General features: G+C 32.8%; 2 protein-coding genes across 6 annotated transcripts; both read left to right on the top strand.

Moving 5' to 3' along the window:
- The first annotated feature begins 606 nt into the window (after positions 1-606).
- On the top strand, positions 607-7,727 carry LOC110606961 (endo-1,4-beta-xylanase 1). 4 transcript variants are annotated; one of them, XM_043953372.1, is made up of 9 exons: positions 607-1,304; positions 1,513-2,418; positions 2,549-2,605; positions 3,285-3,649; positions 3,732-3,891; positions 4,097-4,455; positions 4,667-4,844; positions 5,091-5,627; positions 6,394-7,727. In XM_043953372.1, exons 2-9 carry the CDS (start codon positions 2,341-2,343, stop codon positions 7,510-7,512), a joined length of 2,853 nt encoding a protein of 950 aa, XP_043809307.1. In that variant the 5' UTR covers positions 607-1,304; positions 1,513-2,340; the 3' UTR covers positions 7,513-7,727. The 4 variants fall into 4 exon arrangements, with proteins under 4 accessions (XP_043809307.1, XP_043809306.1, XP_043809305.1 ...); XM_043953371.1 differs by having other exon boundaries at positions 1,412-2,418; XM_043953370.1 differs by having other exon boundaries at positions 1,408-2,418.
- Positions 7,728-13,555: 5,828 nt separating this feature from the next.
- LOC110606718 (homeobox protein knotted-1-like 2) lies at positions 13,556-19,652 on the top strand. 2 transcript variants are annotated; one of them, XM_021745669.2, is made up of 6 exons: positions 13,556-13,709; positions 13,818-14,444; positions 14,550-14,672; positions 14,812-14,947; positions 18,704-18,957; positions 19,038-19,652. In XM_021745669.2, the coding sequence occupies exons 2-6, from the start codon at positions 14,055-14,057 to the stop codon at positions 19,239-19,241; spliced, it is 1,107 nt and encodes a 368-aa protein (XP_021601361.1). In that variant the 5' UTR covers positions 13,556-13,709; positions 13,818-14,054; the 3' UTR covers positions 19,242-19,652. The 2 variants fall into 2 exon arrangements, with proteins under 2 accessions (XP_021601361.1, XP_021601359.1); XM_021745667.2 differs by having other exon boundaries at positions 13,588-14,444.
- Positions 19,653-23,205: the final 3,553 nt, after the last annotated feature.

The following is a 23,205-nucleotide window of genomic DNA, read 5'->3' as shown; positions in this document are numbered from 1 at the left end:
TATAATTATTAATAAATTATTATATTTATAAATTAATCCCTCTATTTATTAAATTTTAATATTTTATATGTAAAAAATAATAAAATAAAAATAAAATATAGAAGTAAAAAGTTAAATTAGAAAAACTATTTAAACTTAAGTTTAGATGTATATTGTGCTAACATTTTTAATTTAATTTTTATTTTATTAATTTATTTTAAAACATTAAATTAATAAATATATGAGATTAATTTGAAAAAATATTTAAATACTTATTTATAAATATTTATAATATTTAAAAATTAATTTATAAAAATATAAAAATAAATTATAACTAAAAGAATTATTTTATTATAAAATAAAATTTTATAATTAAATTATATATTAAAAATTAAAATATAATTTTTCATATTTAAAAATTATTTTTAATTAATTTTTAAGTGTAATATTAATATTTTTTAACAATATTAAATAAAAAATCTCACTTATATCAAATAAAAAAATCTGACTTTTACTATTACAGTAAAATTGAGATTAAATTAAATTAGAGAATTCTATTTAAAAAATAATTTTTTATAATTACCCTTAAAAATATTCTTAAATCTCACCTCTTTACCTTTTCCTCGCTTTCAAAAACCTTATCAACACTGTGCCCTTTCCTTTCTATTTGCATTCTACTTTCCCTTCAACCTGTGAACTTTCCCTTCAATCTGCTGCATTAGAGCTATCAATTTCAATTCAAAATCTTCAACTCATACGACTCCCAGCCACACCTCGTCATCTTCCAACACTCGACAGCCATCAATTTCCTTGAATCTGTGAATTTTTTCAAATTTTCTTGACCTATTTGATGCCCAGCCCTCTTTATCTCCCTAACGTTCAACAATCATCAATTATCATTGAATCTGTGGATTTTCCTTCTATCTTCTTGAGCCCATTCGACATCTAGCCACTCTGGTTTAAATCCTAACCTCATCATCACCGCAGCATTCAACTCTGGGTGGGTCCTACACCTCGGAGCTCCGCCCTATGGTTCCCAATGAAAGGGTGTGAGACGCAGGTTCAAACTTCACACTGCACTTGCAGCTCCATTGGTTCACTTTGGTTTAAACATCACGCCACTTTTAGAGCTCCATGACCTTGCCTCCCTCAACCACGAGCTCATCAACTGCAGTTATGTCGATTTCGTCAATCACAGTACCTAGCTAGTAGACGTATTAACCAGCAAGGAGAGTTCAGATTTACAGGTTTCTTTGGGATTTCAGCCTCGAAATGATTTCCTCTTCAAAGATATTTAACTAGAGAGTTATTATTTGTTGACCAGGGTGAGTTGCCACTCGTAGTCTCCAATGAACTATAGACATTTGGGCATTTGTTATTCACATTATGAATCGCTAATTGGCTGCTATTTTCCTAATGCATTTGTAGAAAGGAAGGGGAGTCATGTCTTTCTTGATTGCAGTTTGTCAGAGCCATCTACAGTATGCAGTAACATTTTATTTAGAATTGATGGTTCTCCATTATTACATCCAGGCAGACAATAACTGAGATGATCTCATCAAATGGGAAGAATTCCTAGACAGTTCCAAGGGCGTTTCTGTATCGTTTACCCAAAAATCAACTTTTGCTTCTAAAAGAGACCCGCAATGTGGAATAGTTCGGATTCTCCGGCTTGCCTGATCCTGCAGAATCCACTAAAACTGTGACAAAGTTATCATGTGAAGTAAAATTTGGTAGAATTGGCTTGAACATAAAGCACAGGCTGTTTGATATGAACTCGCAGTCTATGCACAGCAGAAATGGATGTTTTTCCGTGCAATAATTCGCACAGTTACCCAATACCCAAATATATATTGTAGCTGTGGAACATGTAACTTTGAAGCATGGTCCTCACCTAACATTACGCGAAACCAATAAGACATTGCCTTGTAATCAAAGGCTTAATCCAAAAGAAAGAAAGAAAAAGCAATGGTGATCGAATCGAGAATGGAGCATATCCAAACCTCTAAACCTTCTATTCCAATTCAAGCATTCAAGGGTAATAGGTTTACCCAATCTGCAAGACAAAGCAATTGTAGTACAGGGGAACTCTCAATTCTCAAGAGCCTTAGCCTTGCAGAGAAGGATAGGCAGAAAAAAATTTTTCCAATTGGCGGTTTTTAATATGTATTTTAAACAAAAAGAAGGGGCAACAGCTTTTGTTAATTTTTAGGTTGGATGAACCCCGACAAAAGACACCATAGGAGAGGGACAAAAGCTCAGTGGGTTTATCCTTAAGGAATTTGATTGACTGTTGGGTGTAGTTGGCCCGTGCTCTTTTCGTAGACCACACTTGAAAACCTCGAAAACGATGCGTATAAAATGAGGAGGTCCTCTGCTTGGCGCTTCAGCAGTCGAGCATCCAAGACAAGTCGCAGGCAAAAACAACCCCAGCCCCAGGTACTAATTTTGGTTCTCTATATATTAAGAAAGTAAGAACTGTTCTTGGTTGTACTATTTAAGGTTAAAACATATCCAACACTGTCTTTCTCTTGTAATAGTTGTTTTGCTTGATCTTTATTTTGTGTAGAAACCCACTGCAACCATGGAGAACCCACAGGTGAAAAATGGCAACAAGAAGTCAGAGGTGAAAGTTTGATCTGTGTTTGGCGTTCTTTCCTCTTTTTTATTTTATTTTATTTTTTTTTTCTCTTTTGTGTAGTTTTATTGCATTAGGTGTGTTTGTTAAAATTTTTATGCTTTTGCTGCTTATAGAATATACCATTTTATAATTCTAGTGAATTGAGCCACAGAGTGTCTTGACATTGTATGATTAAAGTTTCCACATTGACAGATTCTCGTCCAAGGATAGGAATTCATTGCAAATAAATTACTAACGAATATAATAAGTTTTTTCTTTTTCTTTTTCCTCTTTTTTTCCTTATTCTTGGACAGTGCAAAATAAATTTATTCAGATTTGAAGTTGAAATTTCCAATGATGAGATAAGAACAAAAATACGGCTGAATATTAATGTGCACATGAATCGGAGCTGGATTGGTTACTAAAAGAATCTGATTTTCAATTATCAACTCACTCGATCACTGTCTTCATCTTATGGATCTTTTTGAACCCTGCTGCTAGCAAGCACTTTACTTATCAGTTAATGCAAGGAATTTGATCTTTTAACCTAAGCTTTTGTAGTGTGTTAATTTTAAATATGTACATGTGAAAGATTGCTGTTTTAAACTTGTATTTAATGATCTAAATAACTTTCCTGTATTAGATATTTCCCTGTCCAAGATTTACTCCCTTCTTTGTTTGACAGAATGTAAACCCAGGCATGAGTGGTTCAAGTGGCAACAGTGCGACCAATATTATAATAAACCACGACTTCTCTGGAGGTCTGCATTCTTGGCACCCAAATTGCTGCAATGGCTTTGTGGTTTCAGCAGAGTCGGGTCACCCAGGATTTGTAGCAAAGCCAGGCAGTAATTATGCTGTTGTCTCAAATCGAAAAGAATGCTGGCAGGGATTGGAGCAAGATATCACGAGCAGGATTTCTCCGGGTTACACTTACTCAGTTTCTGCACGTGTTGGGGTATCAGGACCTATGCAGGGACCGGCTGATGTACTTGGGACTTTGAAACTGAGATACAGAGATTCACTAACTGACTATTTGTTCATTGCAAAGTAATGGATTTGTTGCTTCCTTTTATTATGTTTCTTCTTTAAATGAAACATGCAAATTGTGTTAACAGAGTTAACCGTGCAGAACGACTGTGTCAAAGGAGGGGTGGGAAAAGTTGGAAGGCACATTCACCCTGTTAACCATGCCTGACCAAGTTGTTTTTTACTTGGAAGGGCCTTCTCCTGGAGTGGACTTACTCATAGAATCAGTAGTTATTACATGCTCCAGTCAAAGTAACTTCAGTGTAATTTTTCATCTTAAAATATTTTGCTCCTTACTCAAACTTTAAATGAAGAGATTTGTTCATTTTCCTGAACACAAAATCTTTAATTCGTTGATGTAACATGGTTTAGAAGTTTGTTTCTATCATATTTTGTTTATTACAAATTATTTTCTCTAAATTTTAATGATAAATTTGAATTATCTTTTTCATCATTTTGACATGAAAGAATATATGCACCCCAAGTGACATTGCTGGAGATGGAGATGCAAACATCATCATAAATCCCAAATTTGAGGATGGCCTGAATAACTGGTCTGGAAGAGGCTGCAAGATTGCCCTGCATGATTCTATGGCAGATGGGAAAATTGTCCCCCAGTCTGGAAAAATTTTTGCATCTGCAACTGAACGCAATCAAAGTTGGAATGGAATCCAGCAGGAGATAACTGGAAGAGTGCAGAGAAAATTAGCTTACGAGGCCATTGCTGTGGTTCGAATATTTGGTAACAATGTTACCAGTGCTGATGTGCGAGCTACTTTATGGGTCCAAACACCAGATCTCCGAGAACAGTACATAGGCATTGCCAAGTTAGCATTTTCCCTATCTTACAGTATTTTCTAGTTTTTCCTCCATCCATGTCATATGGCTTTATACATTAATTTTAGGTTTTATTTAATCATGTCATTTTCATCAATCAAATCAAATTATCTACAATATGTGATATATTTGATCAATGATATAATCATCTCCTTCGCATTTTCTTGAACTGCATTCAATACAACCTTTTTTGGTCTGCAGTTTGCAGGCAACAGATAAGGACTGGGTACAGCTGCAAGGAAAGTTCCTCTTGAATGGGAACCCTAAAAGAGTAGTTATATACCTAGAAGGTCCACCTGCAGGTGTTGATATTCTTGTCAATAGTTTGGTTGTAAAGCATGCCGAGAAAATACCTCCTTCACCTCCTCCAGCAATTGAGGTTGGTTGAATTGAGTAATCTAAATATTAAAGTTTTCTTCAGTTTATGCACCTGTTATTTTTTGAATGTATTATTGAAGATCGCAAGGATTTAATGCAATAGAAATTGGTCAGGTAATTAATTTCAGTGTCAAGTTCTTTTACATTTTTTTTAATACATATTTCAAGCTCACTGGAATTCTGATGGCTGCATTAGTCAGTTGAATAGAAGGGTCTGAAGCACTAGAATATGGTATTTATTTTGCAGAATCCTGCTTATGGAGTTAATATAATTCAGAATAGCAATTTGAGCGATGGAACCAATGGGTGGTTTCCTCTTGGTAACTGCAATCTTAGCGTTGCAACTGGTTCACCATATATACTTCCTCCAATGGCAAGGGACTCCCTTGGACCTTATGAACCTTTAAGTGGTCGTTACATCCTGGTCACTAAACGCACACAGACTTGGATGGGCCCTGCTCAGATGATCACGGATAATATCAAGCTCCTTTTGACATACCAGGTATCTGCTTGGGTTAAGATCAGTTCTGGAGCAACTGGTCCTCAAAATGTTAATGTTGCACTTGGAGTGGATAGCCAATGGGTCAATGGGGGACAAGTTGAGATTAGCGATAACAGATGGCATGAAATTGGTGGGTCCTTTAGAATTGAGAAACAACCTTCTAAGGTCATGGTTTATGTCCAAGGTCCTGCTCCAGGTGTTGACTTAATGGTTGCTGGGCTTCAAATTTTCCCTGTTGACCGAGAGGCACGATTCAAACATTTGAGGAGGCAAACTGACAAGGTAGGCTGCTATAGTTTCCATGGTGCTTAATTAATTATTTACCTAATTAACACCAAAAACATTTCCTGTTCTATTGCACAATTCAAACTGGTTAGATGCAGCCTAATAGTAAATACTCAGATAACTGCTTCCTGTGCTTCTTTGGACAATAAATTAATAATTTGTTTCATACACTGAAGTACTTGAAATTAGTCAACATGATTTCTTACTGGGAAATTTAATTTTAGGAAATACTTGGGATATTATGATTACTTGTTTTAAGAAGAAGTATAGAAAGTATTGTTTTTATTTTATTTAAGATTTTTTGTGATTTGTGATTCTCAGTTAGTGTTGGATTAAGGGTTACTAATCCTTATGTTAGTAGGATTATCAATACTCTATATATAGGCTTAAATTCTCTACACGTTTGACCGATATTTTATATGATTGACAATTGCTTTGAGTTAATAAATTGTGAACTGTGTTTCTCTACGAATTGAGAATGTTTTTCTCTGCCCTTTGAATTTTTTTTTCCCCCCTTATTCCCCATAATTTTATGGTTCTACATTTATTTGGCGTCAGAGCTTGTTCTACATCAATTTAGTAGCAGAGCTTGTTTTACTTCATTGATACTTACTCACCAAGTAATATTAAAGCATTTGGCACCTAAGCATGCCTAATTTGAGCGTGGTAATCAAACTGGGCAATTAAATTTACTTGACTAATTGAATTCCCTATTTACCACATCATCTATAATTTGAAAATTTATTACCTTTCTGCAATGCAGATCCGTAAGCGCAACGTTATCCTGAAATTCTCTGGTGTGGATGCAAGCAGTTTACATGGGACATTGGTTAAAGTCAATCAAACACAAAACAGTTTCCCTTTTGGTACATGCATAAGCAGGACAAACATAGATAATGAAGATTTTGTTAGTTTCTTCGTGAAAAATTTCAACTGGGCTGTGTTTGGAAATGAACTGAAATGGTATTGGACAGAGGCACAGCAAGGTAACTTCAACTACAGGGATGCTGATGAGATGTTGGATATTTGTGTCAAAAACAAAATAGAAACCCGTGGCCACTGTATCTTCTGGGAAGTGGAAGGCACAGTCCAGCCATGGATTAAAGCTCTGAACAAAAATGACTTAATGACGGCTGTTCAAAATCGTCTAACAGGCCTACTCACTCGGTACAAGGGAAAGTTTATGCATTATGATGTGAACAATGAGATGTTGCATGGATCATTCTATCAAGATCGGTTGGGTAAAGATATCCGAGCAAACATGTTCAAGACTGCAAATCAACTTGATCAATCGGCCACCCTCTTTGTGAATGATTACCATGTTGAGGATGGAGATGACACCAGATCATGTCCAGAAAAGTATATTACACAGATTCTTGACTTGCAAGAACAAGGTGCACCTGTTGGAGGAATTGGAATTCAAGGACACATCGACAGTCCAGTTGGGCCTATTGTATCTTCTGCTCTTGATAAATTGGGAATTCTTGGATTACCAATCTGGTTTACAGAGCTTGACGTGTCTTCCATTAATGAGTATGTTAGAGGGGATGATTTGGAGGTCATGCTTCGAGAAGCTTATGCTCATCCTGCGGTGGAAGGCATTATGCTCTGGGGATTTTGGGAGTTGTTCATGAGCCGAGACAACGCTCACTTGGTTAATGCGGAGGGTGAACTCAATGAAGCTGGTAAAAGATATCTTGCTCTTAAAGAAGAGTGGCTAACTGGTTCTCATGGGCGTATTAATGAGCAAGGAGAATTCTCATTTAGAGGATTTCATGGGACATACAAGGTGGAAATTGTTACTCATTCCAAGAAGATTACAGAAACATTTGTTGTTGATAAGGGCGACACTCCACTGGTGGTAAACATAGACTTGAAGTAAGTCCTAAAGTATGTGATTGCTGATGAACGTATTGAAAAGGTAAATTACGTTTCTCTTGATATCAAAAACTGGTGTAAATAAATCGGAATAAATAAGCATGATCATTCACATGGTCTATTCAAACATTTCACCCTCACTAAAAACTAAAAAAGTTCCATTTGTATCTTCAATGTAACAGCATAAACGAGGAATAAAAATGTCATGCTTCGTTGTAACATTGTATTCTCTTTTGCTTGAATTCTTTGGTATGGGAAGACCTATTCACTGTAGACTTTTTTTAGTCGAGGGAGGCCCATGTCTTAGCCCTATAGATGTCCAAGTAGCCGTAGTCCAAAGCACTAGACCCATGTCCAAGCCACTCTGGCTGCTGCTACCCATAAGTGCGGCGCTTGAGAGACAAGCAGACTGATGTCAATTTATGAATCCTGTTATGGAACAAGAAAGCTTAGCTCTCATGGTCGAGATGAAGTGCAATGAAACACAGACGGGGATTGAAAATAGACTATCAGTCCAATTATGTTGAAGCTAAGAGTAAAGTTAGGTGTGTTCATAGAGAAACTGGGACCATATTTGATATGTTTGTAGATTCTATCATCTTATCAATCAAAACCCATGTTGCCTAACAACTAAAATAGTCTTTTTCCAACTCTGAAACAGTAGCAGTAGCAGCAGCAGCCCGTCATGTAATAAAATAATACTAAGTTAATTTTCCTCCCATTCTTACACTTCCACCGTTAATTAGGATTAGCCTGTAAGTTAATTAAAAAGTTGTTCTTGATGAAAAGCAACAACCGCTTAAGCCAACATGAATATCATCATATGGCTCGTCAAATTAAGCATCTAATCATTCACAAATGGACCGATGCCTGGAAATCAACATCATGTTCAAGTTTTTCAAACTTATACAATAACCCCTAAAAATAAAATAAAATATATAGATTTACGACAAAATCATCTAAAAGAAGGGACCCTCAGGAGACTGACACGTCATTGTGATATGCTCCCACCATCTAACTGATGTTAAGTAAGAGTCATTGGCAGCAGGACGAAGAAGAAGAAGGAGGAGGAAGTGAAAATATAAAACGAAGACCAAACCATCGGTGATAGTATTAGATGACCCCAAAACAGTCCCATCCCTGTCTGAAAAACTAGGGTTACAATGGGGCCCGACTCCCACATGGGTGCATAGTTACATGGCTGTCTCTGTCACTGTCACAATCACAAACGTCAATAAGGAGTTAACGTTTGATGTGATTGGGTGGGACCCATTTTTTACTTTTAAATTGAAATGTTAAAATAAGATGTGAAAATTTAGAGTACATCGAAGACGGAGGAGTAAGGGCATAAACGGGCAGGTATTGCGAAAATTAAATTCTTAAAAAATTTTAATTTAATTTATATAAATAATATTTAAATCGTTTTAAATTTAATTAAAAATTAATTTAAATTATTTAAATTTATCAATTATAATTATTTAAATAAAATGTAAATTTATTTAATTTCATATATATTTAATTAGTAATTAATATAAAAAATATTTTTTATTAATAATTTTCATTTAAAAAATATCATTTTTAAAAAAAATATTATAAAATATATTTTTATATTAAATTAATTATCTATATAAACACATTTTTTAATTTGATATAAACACATTTAAATAGTAAATATTATATACATAAAATTTAAATTTGATTTGAATTCATAATAAATATTATTTTTTAAAATTTAAATTTATTTTAAATTTAATTATAATGATTCAAATTTATTTTATTAAAATTTAATCAGATAAATATTCCCATCACCATCCCTAAAAATGAGTGGGGTCATCTGCCGCTGAGTTAGGATGTACAGTGCATCGGAAAACAGCGCCCGCGCTGTTTTCGCGCGCCTCTCCACCTGATCTAACGACAACTCTGCATGGGACCCAACCCATGCCCCACTCGGTCGATCTGATCATCACCATTTAATAAAAAAAAAGTGAAATTAGTCTTTTTTTTTTCTCCTTGTATAATATAATAAACTTGTTTGCGGTGTTTCTCCTTTCTGGTATGTTAAGTTGAGTTCAGTCATCAGTGGTAGTATTTCTGTCTTCGCCTCTGCCCTGCTGCCTTTCTCTCTGTCTCTCTCTCTTCTCTCACTTTGAATGGATCACTAACCCTTTAATTTTTTTTTTTATCGAAACACTAACCCTTCAATTAACTCATAGCCCTTACAATTTCTTAATATTAATATTGGTCATATATGTTTTCTTTTATTAATAGTTTGCACGGTAATATTAAATGCATTATAAATTATTTTAACAATTTAAATGATATGCAATCAAAATTTTAGTTTAGTGGTAAATAAATTTGCTCAAAAAGTTCATTTTTTCTCATAAATTATTAAAGCTTTAATTGTTTGATTAAATATAGATCTTAACTTTTCAAAAATCAAGACTCCTTCTTTCTTGACATATATAAAGCAACTTCCTTTAATTCAATCAAATTATTTTTTAAAAAATTTAATTCTTTATAAAAGAAATAATTTTTTATTTTAAAATATATATCTTTTAAATTAAATAATATATAAATGACTATTAATAGCTTCAACTATTAATATTGAAATCATTTTTAAATTTCAGAGAGATTGAATTCGAACCCTAATTGAAAATTAATCGTTAAAAGACATATAGATGATCAATTAGTTATAAATACCTTAATAATGATCAAATCCTGGATTGAAGCTTCTAAGCAGAATGAAAATGGGGAGGGAAAAAAAAAGAAAAAGAACAGTTAGCGTTGTTATCCAGGTGCAAATCCTTTTAATTGAAAATGAAGTGATGTGGATCAATACAATCAATTATTAGGTTTAGAATATCTTCACATTTTTTTTTCTAACATTGTTGTACAGAAAAAATGATCTCATAACTTGAGACAATAATTCAATGAGAGGATTTTATGGAGTTTGGCTTAGAATAAAAGTGACAAACTTTTGTAGACACTCGGAATGTTATGATCATTATGACCTTTAGATTCTATCTATAATTTTCAATTTTCTTCATGATTATCATTTGTTGTCTCTTTGATACATATTCTCAAGCTAAGGCAGCTGCCATTACAGTGAAGGCCTTCAAGTAATGTTGTTAACAGTCAAGTTTTTGCAGTGCCAGGTGAAAAATGTGGCAATGATCTATTAGCTTAAATCGAAAACATCAAGTGGGTATTTTTTGGAAAAAAAAAAAATTATTTTTATAGTTGCCTACATGATGATGGTGTAACACCCAAGCCTTAGAAAAGGAAGAGATTCTCTACTGTTAATTATCTAGTATATCAAATAAATGGGTTAGCTTTTAAATTATTAAATAATCCATTTAAATTTTAATATTTAATAATTGTAAATTTTTTTTTACCCAAAAATCAATATAGACCAAAGAGAGTTTTATATTGCAAGAGGAAGATGTTTGTAAGTTAATTAAGTTTTGATAATTAAATAGAAAAACTTTAGAAAAAGCTTTTTTTTATTTAATTAAAAAAATGAATTAAAAGGCAACAAAAAGCGATGAGGGAGAACTTTTCATATAATGCTAATCAATTGCATGCAAGTGATGACACAGTGTAAGTGAGTAATGCTAATAGCCGTTACAAAACTTTAGTCAAGTACGTAGTGGTAAAAATAGTTTTGGTTGCATCTATTTTTTTAAAAATAAAAAATAAAAAATAAAAAATACCCTTTATTGACAAAATGCTTTATGACATCTTAACCTCTTTTTCCCATTGATTAGCAATTACAAAAAAAGAGGAATATTTTAACCTAATTAAAGCAAATGACAGTTGTTTTAGCTTTGCCTTTATGTTGGTTATATTATTTTAGAAAAAGAAATGCTTAGCAGCTGGATAGATATATATAGGGCTTAATTATTCTTATTATAATTGATTTTAGCAAATTCATGTTAGATTACACGTAATTAAAACGTGTTTATCCCTTTCCCCTTTGGATTCTCCTTAACCTTTTTCACTGTTTTGCTTAATTTAGTGTTTTAAGATATTTTTAGAATGTTAAACTTTGATCTACTGTGTCTCTGTCCCACATTGCCCATTACGTAATCTTGAAGATTATGCTACGTTATTATTGGTAAGTTCCTCTGCAACCGTCAACTAAAAGATATAGTTGTTAGAATAAGTGATTAATAAGGTTTATGTGGATGTTTGAGTTATCATAAATATTACTAGCAATTCTGTGGTCTTAATAACAGGTAGTTAATAATCTGAGACAAGCAAGAAGTGGGTTTTAATAACTGGGGCATGAGGGGCAGTGAGTGATGGACATAGTATGCCAAAATGCATAGGGAAGTTGCGAAGAGGAGGCAGAGAGCTTGACTGAAGTCTGAGTGACTCTCTGTTCACTTTACTGTGAGTTGGAGATGTCCAATCCTCGGCAGTGAAAGAGACGAAAAAGCGAAAAAAGAAAAAAAAAAACCAACCCCTTTAGAATCTTATTGGCCGACCCCCACCACGCAGCTCTTTATAGCGCGCGACTCTCGGGGGTGAAACAAAGCTCTTCCACTGCTGCTGCTGCTGCTGCCGTGGGTCCTTGCCCATTTGTTTTATGGGAGCGGAGGGGATACATGGATGCCGCCCGCCTGCAATACCTCGTTGCAGTTTGCAGAGACCATATATATTGATCTCTCTCTCTTTATCTCTCGTCTGAGTGTGTGCATGTGTAGAACACACGTGGTACAGGTCTTCACAAACAGTACTTTGTTGTCAGAAAATGGCATAGGACTCTTTTCACTGTTTACCGTTGAAATTTCGTACTCTTAGCTCATATACGGATCTTTCTATTATTATTATATATATCTATTCTCCTACATTATATGACCTCATTCTTAGCTTAGCTCCTTTCATTAATTTATTTTTCCTTTCTTAATAAATAATTATTTATTATTGTTGGTGGTTGAAAATAATGCATTTTTTAATATTAAAAAGTGTTTGCTACTTTTTATCAAGTTTTATTATGTTATGCTTTTGTTTAAAGATTTTCAGAAATTCGACTTTAGCGTTTTAATTTATCAAATTATTTTAGTTTTTTTTAACATTTTGTTATACTTTTAAATGTATAAACTTTCTAAAAAATATATTATAAACTTGGGTTCGTGTTAAAAAAAAATTGAATACAATTTTTATACTTACTACTATTTTTAATATTTTGAATTAATTAAAACATTAAATACTACCTAAAAAAATATTCTAATAATTTCTATTAATTTATAAAAAGAAAGAGTACGTAATTTAAATTGATCAATGGATATAATACAATTATTATACATAATTTATAAAATTTCGTGAGGTTTTATTCATACATTGAAGAGGTAGTAACTCAAAAAAGAAAAAAGTATAACATGTGATTAGTGCACCAAACAAAAGTGTGTTGTCGTTGATTTAATTTGTAGCGGTTTGGCAAATGTCCCAATAGATGAATTTAAGATTCTCAAAGATCATTGGAGCATTATTGTGAATAATAAAAACCTTCCTCATTTAGCTAAGCATTTAATTACCACTAAATCAAATCAACTCATTTTTTCATGCAATATGCAATAATTTGGTCAATTAATTAGCCTTATTTCTTGATTAAATTGTACAATATACTATGTGTATATACATCATTTCTCGTAAATTGAATAATTTTCTAAAATATTGACATGGATTAAAATATAAATATATAAAAATATAACAACATATTTAATTATTTTTATATAATATCTTGTTAGTTATAGCGTTAAGCATGCTATAAATAGCCGTGGATTAGGTAAGAGGCAAATCAGACGGTGAATGATAAAACTACACAATCTATGACTACGGCTAATGCTAATGGTCTTTTATCCATGTTTTTGGTCGAACAGGGAAGCGAGTAAAAGGAACAGAATGTCAAGTGCAAAATCCCAAAAAAGCATACAAAAATAGGGTGGAAATTTAGAGAGTCCGTGAAAGAAAGGGCCATAATAATTAATAAATAAAAAGGAGTGAGATAAAATAATTTAAAAAAAAAAAATCTATAAATCGAGTTGCCTTATCTCTTGGCTTTCTTTGCCTTTATAATTTTCAAATATTTCTTTTTCTATCAATAAACAATGTCTTGTCACCCACCCAAGTAACTCACAGCCCTCTGCTTGTTCCGGCTCAGCTACACTTGTTCACCTTCGCCTTCTCTTCACCATCGTGTAAGATCGCTCCTTTCTGTTGTTTTTTTTTTCCTTTTTCCGATTTGGTTTTTTTCTTACCCTCTCGTCTTAACATGTCCATGTCTTGGTGCAACTTCAATTCAAGGCCTCCCTAACGCTGCTAAGTGAAATTTGATTCCCAATTCCAATCAGTGATGACTCTTATAATCAGATACCAAAGCTAAAAGATCAACGTCAAGTTTCTCTTTGACTGTAGATGACTTGAACCCCAGAGTTTCTAGGGTTTTTGCGTCTTTGTAGCTCTTAGCTTTAGGGTTTTTGGGATTTGCTTCAATTATTTTCAAGCATTTGTGTTGTTTGCCTCACCTGGGTTTGTTGATAGATGGACGAGTATAGTCAAATGAATGAGAACACAACTCCAAGGGGAAATTTCTTGTATGCTCCAACAGTCCTTGCACCTAATTCTTCTCCCTATGGGAGAACAAGTAGTGGCTCAAACGTGAGCAATCAGCAGACCCAGATGCCTTTAAGTTCTTTCCATCTTCAATCAAGTGAATGTTTCCAACCTGAAGCACATCCTATAGTGAAGACAGAAGCCAGCACTTCCCAACATGCTCCAAAATTTGATCACTACCCTTTATTGAGAGCGCATCAAGCACTTAATCAACAGCAAGGGAATGAAAGCTCCAGTGAAGTGGAAGCAATCAAAGCCAAGATCATAGCCCACCCTCAGTACTCTAACCTCTTAGAAGCCTATATGGACTGCCAAAAGGTAGGGATAAGAGAAGACGACAAAGTTTAATGGCGAAAGATTTATTTCCTTCATAATTCATTTTAGTAACTTTCGCTCTCTCTCGCTGTCTCCCTGAATGTCTAGGTGGGAGCTCCGCCTGAAGTAGCAGGTCGGCTTGCAGCTGCTCGCCTGGAGTTCCACACAAAGCAACGATCTTCAGTCAGTTCCAGGGACACCTCGAAGGACCCAGAACTAGATCAGTTTATGGTGAATCGTGAAGCACTTGATTAACCTATATTATTACCTAATCGAAGTGTTTTATTCCCCCTCTTTTTTTTTATAGTCGACATAAGATCTTAGTGCATTTGGTTTTTGGGATTCATTAGTTCTTTGGATCGATAAACAGGAGGCTTACTGCGACATGCTGGTGAAGTACCGCGAAGAGCTTACAAGACCCATTCAAGAAGCCATGGATTTCATGCGAAGAATCGAAACTCAGCTAAATATGATCTGCAATGGTCCCTTGCGAATCTTCAACTCTGGTACTTTCTCCCTTCCATCTTCACGTACCTTAGATATTCATCTTCTCAACCAAAGAACTTTGTCAGTAAAGACACAAATATATTTTAAGAGAGATTAAGAATTAACTTGGCTTTGCCTGTCATGGGAAGGAACAGAAGAATTCAAAAAATTCTGGCTTTTGCAGAGATGGGTTTAAATTGACCTGACTGGTTCAGCTCAGGAACTGGTAGTCAGTAGTCCAATTGCCCGATAATCCATATTGGTAAATCCACATCCTCTAGCAATTAGCTTCCGTCAACAAATAGACATACTTTGACTGAGATTACGCCTTCCAATAATAAGGAGATTAATTAGCAACTCTGCGAGGCAGAAGGGATTTGAGAACCAAGCCTGACCCAACAGTCGCAAGTCGCAGATTAGCAAACCCTAATCACGAGTTTATAGTACGAGAATGTGGATTTTGTCGTATTTTATATACATATATATCTTCCCAAAATCTACGTGGGAGCAAACCAAGAAGTACAAAAACGCACTTACATGCCCTAAACAATCATGATATTACACGTTCACTAAACTAATGGGTATGTGTTTTTTTTTATTCACTGACAGAAATTATTTTTATTAGGGTTTTGCTTGCTAAAATCTATGTACTTTGGAATAAATCTCGAGTCTGTAGGTTTGTGCTATGTGCTATTACATAACATACCTGGTGATCTTGATATTCAAGCTTATGCTTTGCTTTTATGTGAATTCTTTTTTCTATTTAGATTTAGATTTGCTGTTAATTAAAGAACCTAGGATGCTGTTCAAATCAGAGTTCTACCTAGGGATGGTACTGAATCCTAATAGGATGTATTTGAACAGTCATAATTGGATTCGAAATAAGTTCAAATTTAAAAAATAATATCTATTGCGAATTAAGATCTAATTGGAATTTTATGTAACCTATCTATATAAATAATTAATTTAATATAAAAAATATTTTATAATAATATTTATATATTTTTATTTAAAAATTAAAATTTAAATATTTTTTAGAAATATTGAATTTTTTAAATGAAAATTATTAGTAAAAAATGTTTTTTATATAAATTATTAATTAAAATATATAAAACTAAAGGGGTTCGGGTTTGATACGAATCGATTAATTTAATTTTTAATCAAATTCGATTCCGAATAGTTTAATTTTCACGGGTATTCTAACTATTTACATCTTTATATATCCCAATATAGCCTGTATGGTCAGAATTATACACACTAATTTCTTTTATATTCCCTTTCTGTTCAATATCCAAATCTAATATCCTTTTTCCTTTCCATTTTATCGGAAACTCGACTCAATAAGAACTTGATCGGGATCGTTCACTTTTTAAGATTTTTAATAAACAAGCTGAGTTTGAGCTTAGCAATATTCAGCTCGTTTAGATTCGTGAGCATGCTCGCCAACGAGCTTGTGAGCAAGCTTGCCAACGAGCTCGTGAGCTTATTCACCAACACCAATTCCACATCGAAAGTTTCAAAAGTGGAAAGGATACAAAAGATTGTGACTTTTCTATAAAAGGACAACTTTTTTATATTTTTTTTCATTAGTTTTGGATTTAGAGAAATTTCAATTAAATAAAAAAATTTAATTTAAAAGTATTTTAATAACACTATAATTTAAATTTTATTTTTAATTTAAATTTATTTATAATTTAAATAAATTTGAATTATATTAAGTTTGAGTTTTTTGAATGGAGGTTGAGTTGACTCGTTAACGTGTTAAACCAGATTATTATGAATAGAGGTAGGTATTTAATATTTATTTTATGAATTGAGATCGAACTTATCAATGAAACTTATCTAACTTTTAAATTTATTTTCTAATCGAGTCTGAACTTATCAAAACTGGACTGGACTTGGTTGGATTACTGTCATTCTTGTTTTTAGCCTTAATTTGCCAACTACTTTTTTTTTTGTCATTACTATTCCATTACTGTATTAGCATGTCTGTTCAGTTGTAGTCTCGTTTAAGAAATCACGGTGGAAGGATTCACAAACAAGAGAGAGAGAGAAGGGTCTGGAAGAGACTTTACCTGGGAATTATAATTTTTTTTTATGAGCAGAAGATTATCAAGAGTTTACTTGGTCGTAGGAAAGGTTGTTTGTTTGATCTGTTTTTGGGGTTAATTAAGCTACAGAATACTTGCAATTTAAGCAGGAATTAGACGAATTGATGCCAGTCGAGTTTGAGGTACCCAAATAGTTAAACGTCATACTGGCCTTTTGCTTTAAGCCTAACCATTTATTTCTTTAATGTAGGCTTTATGCTGTATGTCTTGAAAATTGAAGTTGCTATTTGTGTTCATGATTATAATTATAATGATTTTACTCCTACTTGCCAAAGTATATTCAGCTAGCATATCATGAATCTTGATAGATGGGGAAGATGCTTATTGATTCCTTTATTGGGAATCATGTGTCCGGAAGTCTCAAGTGATGGGTACTGCAATGAGTTGCTCCCTTTCAGTGTTGACTGTAGCTCATCCTTCGTCTTTCATCGAGATTTCCTTAATGATTGTGTTTCATTGTTTTATACGTACTATTTTCTATTCTTTTTGGGTTCCTAGGAAGATCTAGGATATATTGAAACTGGAAAATTGAGCAAAAATTCTTCTTCAATGGTGCCACAAAGATAAAAGGAAAGGAGTAAAAGATTCCTTGTTGAAAATGGAAATCAGATGTCATCTGTGTAGTTATTATCTATATTAAGAATTATCATGATATCCTCCACTTCATATTACGAGAAAGAGCTTTCCCTTCAAACTATAATCCTCTGATTTTACTTTCTCTTAGAATAGAAAGAAACATTTACTTCAAGCGTTGAAAAGAAGAAAGCTTCACTAATATCCTTCTTACTTGTATCACCTATGACGTTTTCTACATTCTGTTGTTGCATTTAATAACCTTTTAGTCTTCCAGTTGTACAGTGGAATTAGATACTCCCTTCGTGTGATGAGTTGAGTTACTGGTCATTGATGTGCATCCCCAAGTTACTACCTCTGCATTGACTTCTGTTGAAGCACCAGTGTCTATGAAAACGATGGGAGAAAATTGAGAAAAAGGGGACTTAATTATCTTTTCTTGTGAACACATCGTGGAAGTCCATGCTTAGCGTGCACTTGCTTCCACCATTGATCTCATGATTGCTGTACATTTTCAACAATATTCTCATAGTTAATTTAATAATTTGAAGGCATGATTTGTTTTGATTTTAGATACCACTGTGAATTTGGTTGTCTTCATATTTTAATTTGCTTGCACATTTATCTATTGTCAGAGTACTACTGGTGCTTGATGCATTCTGTTCATGGCTCCATGTCGAAGCTATGTTTTGGGGGGAAATCATGTCAAGATTCTCTGGCCGTTAAATGAGTTTTGTTTGCAAAGCTTGATTCTTTAATCCTTTTTAATTTCTAGCTAGGCTGGCTAGGTGGTGATGAAGCATTTGGTGAAACGTGATCGTGTTTGTGTTGATGGTGGAAAAAGTACTACAGATGTATATGCATTCTCATTTGGGATTGAGTTTTGCTGTATAGATGATTGATTGAGGTTTGGCTTGTTTAATTCTGGGGTATATGTTAGGTCTCTTTTGGCTTTTCCATTTCCTATATATCTTCTGGTATGTGTTTCAACTTAGTTGTATGCAAGCTCGGATTCATATATATATATTTTTGAATTTTATGGTTAAGTGCTTATGTTTTAATGTGCTTTCTATATTTTGACCTAATGCACAGATGAGAAGTCTGAGGGTATTGGGTCGTCTGAGGAGGATCAGGAAAACAGTGGTGGGGAAACAGAATTACCAGAGATAGATCCAAGGGCTGAGGACAGAGAACTAAAGAACCACTTATTGAGGAAATACAGCGGTTATTTAAGCAGTCTTAAGCAGGAACTTTCTAAGAAGAAGAAGAAAGGAAAGCTACCCAAAGAAGCTAGGCAGAAGCTACTTAGCTGGTGGGAGTTGCACTATAAATGGCCATATCCTTCGGTAAGTCTGCTTGAATTCATCGTCAAAACCTGGATTATATGCTGTAATTAGTGTGTTAATTTCTTTGTGATGACTAACAGGAGACAGAGAAGGTGGCCTTAGCTGAATCAACGGGTTTAGACCAGAAGCAAATAAATAACTGGTTCATAAATCAGAGGAAACGGCATTGGAAGCCATCTGAAGATATGCAATTCATGGTGATGGATGGTCTACATCCACAGAATGCAGCTTTCTACATGGATGGTCACTACATGGGTGATGGTCCTTATCGCCTAGGGCCATAAGCATACTAGAGTCTAGTGTTAGTTTCTCATTCTCTGGCCGAGCATGAAAACTGTATTCATGCCAATGTTTGTATTTTTATTGAGAAGCTTAGCTAATGCTCTAGTCTACAAACGAAAACCATAGTATTTTTCCTTTCTTTACAAGAAATGTCATCACTACAATCTTGTGCATCATTGCCCGTATGGTGGTCATCTTCTTCTCTCTTTGATAATGTATATTGGATGGAAGTTATGGTTTGCAGCTTTGCCTTGTCTGAAAGTGTGTATAAAGAGGAAAGAGTTAGGGCATGAGTGGTTTGTAATATTTTTGAGAATGTGAGTGTGTGTTTGGGTTTCTGTAAGGACAATTACTTGCTTTTAAGCGTATGTAACGTGAGAAGAAATTAATGTAAGAATGAGCACTTCGTAATAGAGGGAGATCGTCGGGCATCCGTGCATTTATTTTTCAGTGTTAATTTCTGGTACAAATCCTTCTCTCTTCCTTCGATCCAGGTTCAATTCTGAATCGAAATCGTCCTTGAACTTGAACAGCTAAACCGAAACCGCGGTAGTCCGGATTGATTCTGAATTTCTTATTTTGGGCACTCCATCTGGTCCCTAGGAGCTTTGTTCTTGCCATGTTATGAACATCTATTTGACGTAGGATGAAGTAATACATTTATACTTAAAAATCATGAAGTAATTAATATATTTATAATTAAAGTTATAAAAAGTAGATGAAATAAAAATAATATCAGTTTACATATGGTCAACAATTATAATATATAAAAAAATATGCATATATTATAAGCTTAATTGTATATAAACATAAATAATTATATTTAAAATATATAATATATCTAAAAGGTTCAATTTCAATTGACGTAATTGAAGATGTGTTTTATTTTGATTTGATTTGATTTGATTCTTAATGAAAATCAAAATAATAAAATAAATCTGATTAATAATTTGGTTCAAATATATCAATTGAATTGTACTCTTTGCATGATTTTTGTTCTTTCTTTTGGGTTTGAGTGATTAAAAGTTGCTATGGGCCTAAGAAGCCACTTATTAACCCATTCAAAGACTTGGGACAATGGGCTACCTCGTGTGGATCAAAGTTTAAGCAGATGTCCATTTTAGTTTGGCTCAATATTGGCTATATATTTCTATGAAAAAGTAAGAACAGAAAATAAAATTTTGATTAAAACAAAAGCATATTTACATAGACCAAAAAAAAAAGTAAATAATATAAAATATAAGAGTCTAAATCAGTAATGATAGAACTTAAATTGGCACAACGTAGCAGTGTGAACACATTTTGCAAGACGAAGGGTTCTTATCTTCCAGATGGGCCCTTCTTATCTTATATTAATTTTCTTTCATTTTTGGATACAAGTGACAAATAATGGTTTTTGTGGGCTTTTGTTTCTTTTTCATACATCACATTTGAATCCTACATTTTTCAAAATAGAGTTGGGTTCACACTGAATCATGGCCTAAAAGCCTAGATATCATCAATGAAACAACTGAAATTGGCAAAGGCAATAAAAACCAAATGGAGATTTTATGGTTCAATCATGCAAAACTTGTGTCCATTTTACTCCTCTTCTCTTCTCTTCTCTTGTCTTGTATGTTAAAGGATCTAATACCTGCTGCAACATTCCTATTTCCTGCACTATTCTTCTGGTTTCAATCCTACTCTTTACCATGATGATCAACATAAAGAACACGACTGGTAGTTTTTTTTACCATTTGAGTTGTTTCGTGAAAAATAAGCAAAACCACTTTCCCCTTTCTGATTTGCAATCCAAATCATCCAACGCAAAACGGATAAATGATGATATCTATATTTTTCTTTTTGTTGCTTTTTAACAGATTCAAGAACTGGTTTTAACTGTAATATTGGGATGATTAGAATTTTCTTGGCCAAATCAAGATCACCATCGCTGTCAGCTTTCCATTTCAAAGAAGTAACTAGCAATATTAATCCTCTACCCAATTTCTAATGTGAACATATGGTGACAACCATCTTTGTTTTCTTTTTGTTGCTGGATTTGTTCACATTCTTTGCCGGAAAAATCCATTTTTGCTGGAGTCACATTGTGCATTATTCGTCCCCTCATAATAGGCTTAACAGTGAGACACATACATATTTATCTGTGTATTTGTCTGTTCAATCCTTGGAAACGACATTGTTGAAATCTTGATAAATACATGGTTTTGTCTTAAATGAGAGAAAACTTTTAAACCCTTATCATTAGATTTAATTTATCAGTAACATACAAGTAATTAATCATAAAATGGAGGCGTGCAAATACTGATGATTAGAAACAATTGTTGAGATCGATGATGACAATGAAGTTGGTATTAATACAACATCAATGTTCCCTAATCATAATTTTATTACAACTTAATTAGAAGAGTACTTAGGTTAAAGATAAACAGAAAACCCAGAAAAGAAATCATGAGAAAGAACAAAAAACTAGTTGTCTATGTGGCTAATTTCAGGACGTCAGTTCATTATCCTATCAAAGCATTATCTTTCTAGAATATGATAATTAGTGAACTAATTTATCCAGTAGACTTCATCTACCTTTGATGCCTATATTATACTTGTTTAATTTATTCTTGTCTTCTAGTTTTGAATTTTTATGTAGTTTGCCTAATCACGTAAACATTCTCTCTCTCAAAAAAAAAAACACTTCCTGGCTTAATTTTATTTCAAAAAATTATGAAATTAAACCTAATGTAAACTAAGAGTCATGAATGACGACAGTTCTTTGACCATCTCCACCAATCATATCATGAATTAATAATATATATAGGTTAATTAGGAAAGTCCAGTGCATGGTGAAATCAATGCAAATATCTAAATTAATATATAGTATTAATGGAAACTATAAATATTTAGTGGGTGAAAGTTTAGGCAAGAATTGTTCGATTTGGTTATAAATCTCCTTATAATAATTAATTTTATGTGAGAACCATATATATGAATTTAATGTAAAACTCTTCCTCCACATAACTTCTTATTTATAATTTAAAAAATAACACAGAAATTAAAAAGATAAACTATCAATTTTCATTTTATGTATTATAATAATAATAATAATAATAATATCACATATAAGTTAACGAATAAAGTGGTGGTTATAGATTGGGTGAGTAGTATTTTATTTAAATCGAAAAAATTAAATGAATAAAATTAATTTAGAAATTTAATTTAATTTTTTATTTTTTTCAATTTAATTTTTAATTTTAAAAATTTTGATTATTTTTTAATTTAATTTTGATCACTAAAAAATTGATAAAAAAAATTGAACTGATTAGTAATTAATAGTATATTATTTTTAATAATGTAGAGAAATTAAATTATAATTAAAATTAAAATAATTAAATTAAATTTTAAAATAGGATAAAAAATAAAAAGTTTGATTGGCTAAACCGAACCGAATCAGATCTATTTGATTTAAATTGATTTTTATTTAAAATTATTTCAATTTAATTTTTAATTTATTCAATTTAATTTACTAAATTTTTACCTTTAATTTATAAATTTCTTATCTCTCAGAATCGTTCTGTCAATAATTAATAATGCTTATATTTCGCTTTTCTTTTACACAACAAATACAATACTTGCTACCTATTTATAATACAACTCTTCTAAATGTATTATAAAACTTTTCAAATGTTTGAGAGATTTTTAATATATTTTGTAATGTAGATTCTCCCTAATAAATATTAGAATTTTCCATTCTTAATTTTTTTAAAAAAAAATTACTTATTTATGAGCAAAGAATACCCGGGTGCATTACAGAATACAAAATTTTGAATTCAAGCTATGTGAGTTAAAAAAATATATATATATTGCCAAACAACAGATTAAATTTTATTTAACTTTAATCAAAACATTAAATATAGACATAAAAGAATACGCTAGAAGCACTCCGTTAACTTTGATTCTTTAAAAAGAAACATTTTT

This window comes from Manihot esculenta, chromosome 18, assembly GCF_001659605.2.
Source record: "Manihot esculenta cultivar AM560-2 chromosome 18, M.esculenta_v8, whole genome shotgun sequence".
NCBI classification, from domain to species: Eukaryota; Viridiplantae; Streptophyta; class Magnoliopsida; order Malpighiales; family Euphorbiaceae; genus Manihot; species Manihot esculenta.
The sequence above is the reverse complement of the archived record's forward strand: the minus strand, read 5'-3'. Positions and strand labels throughout refer to the sequence as shown.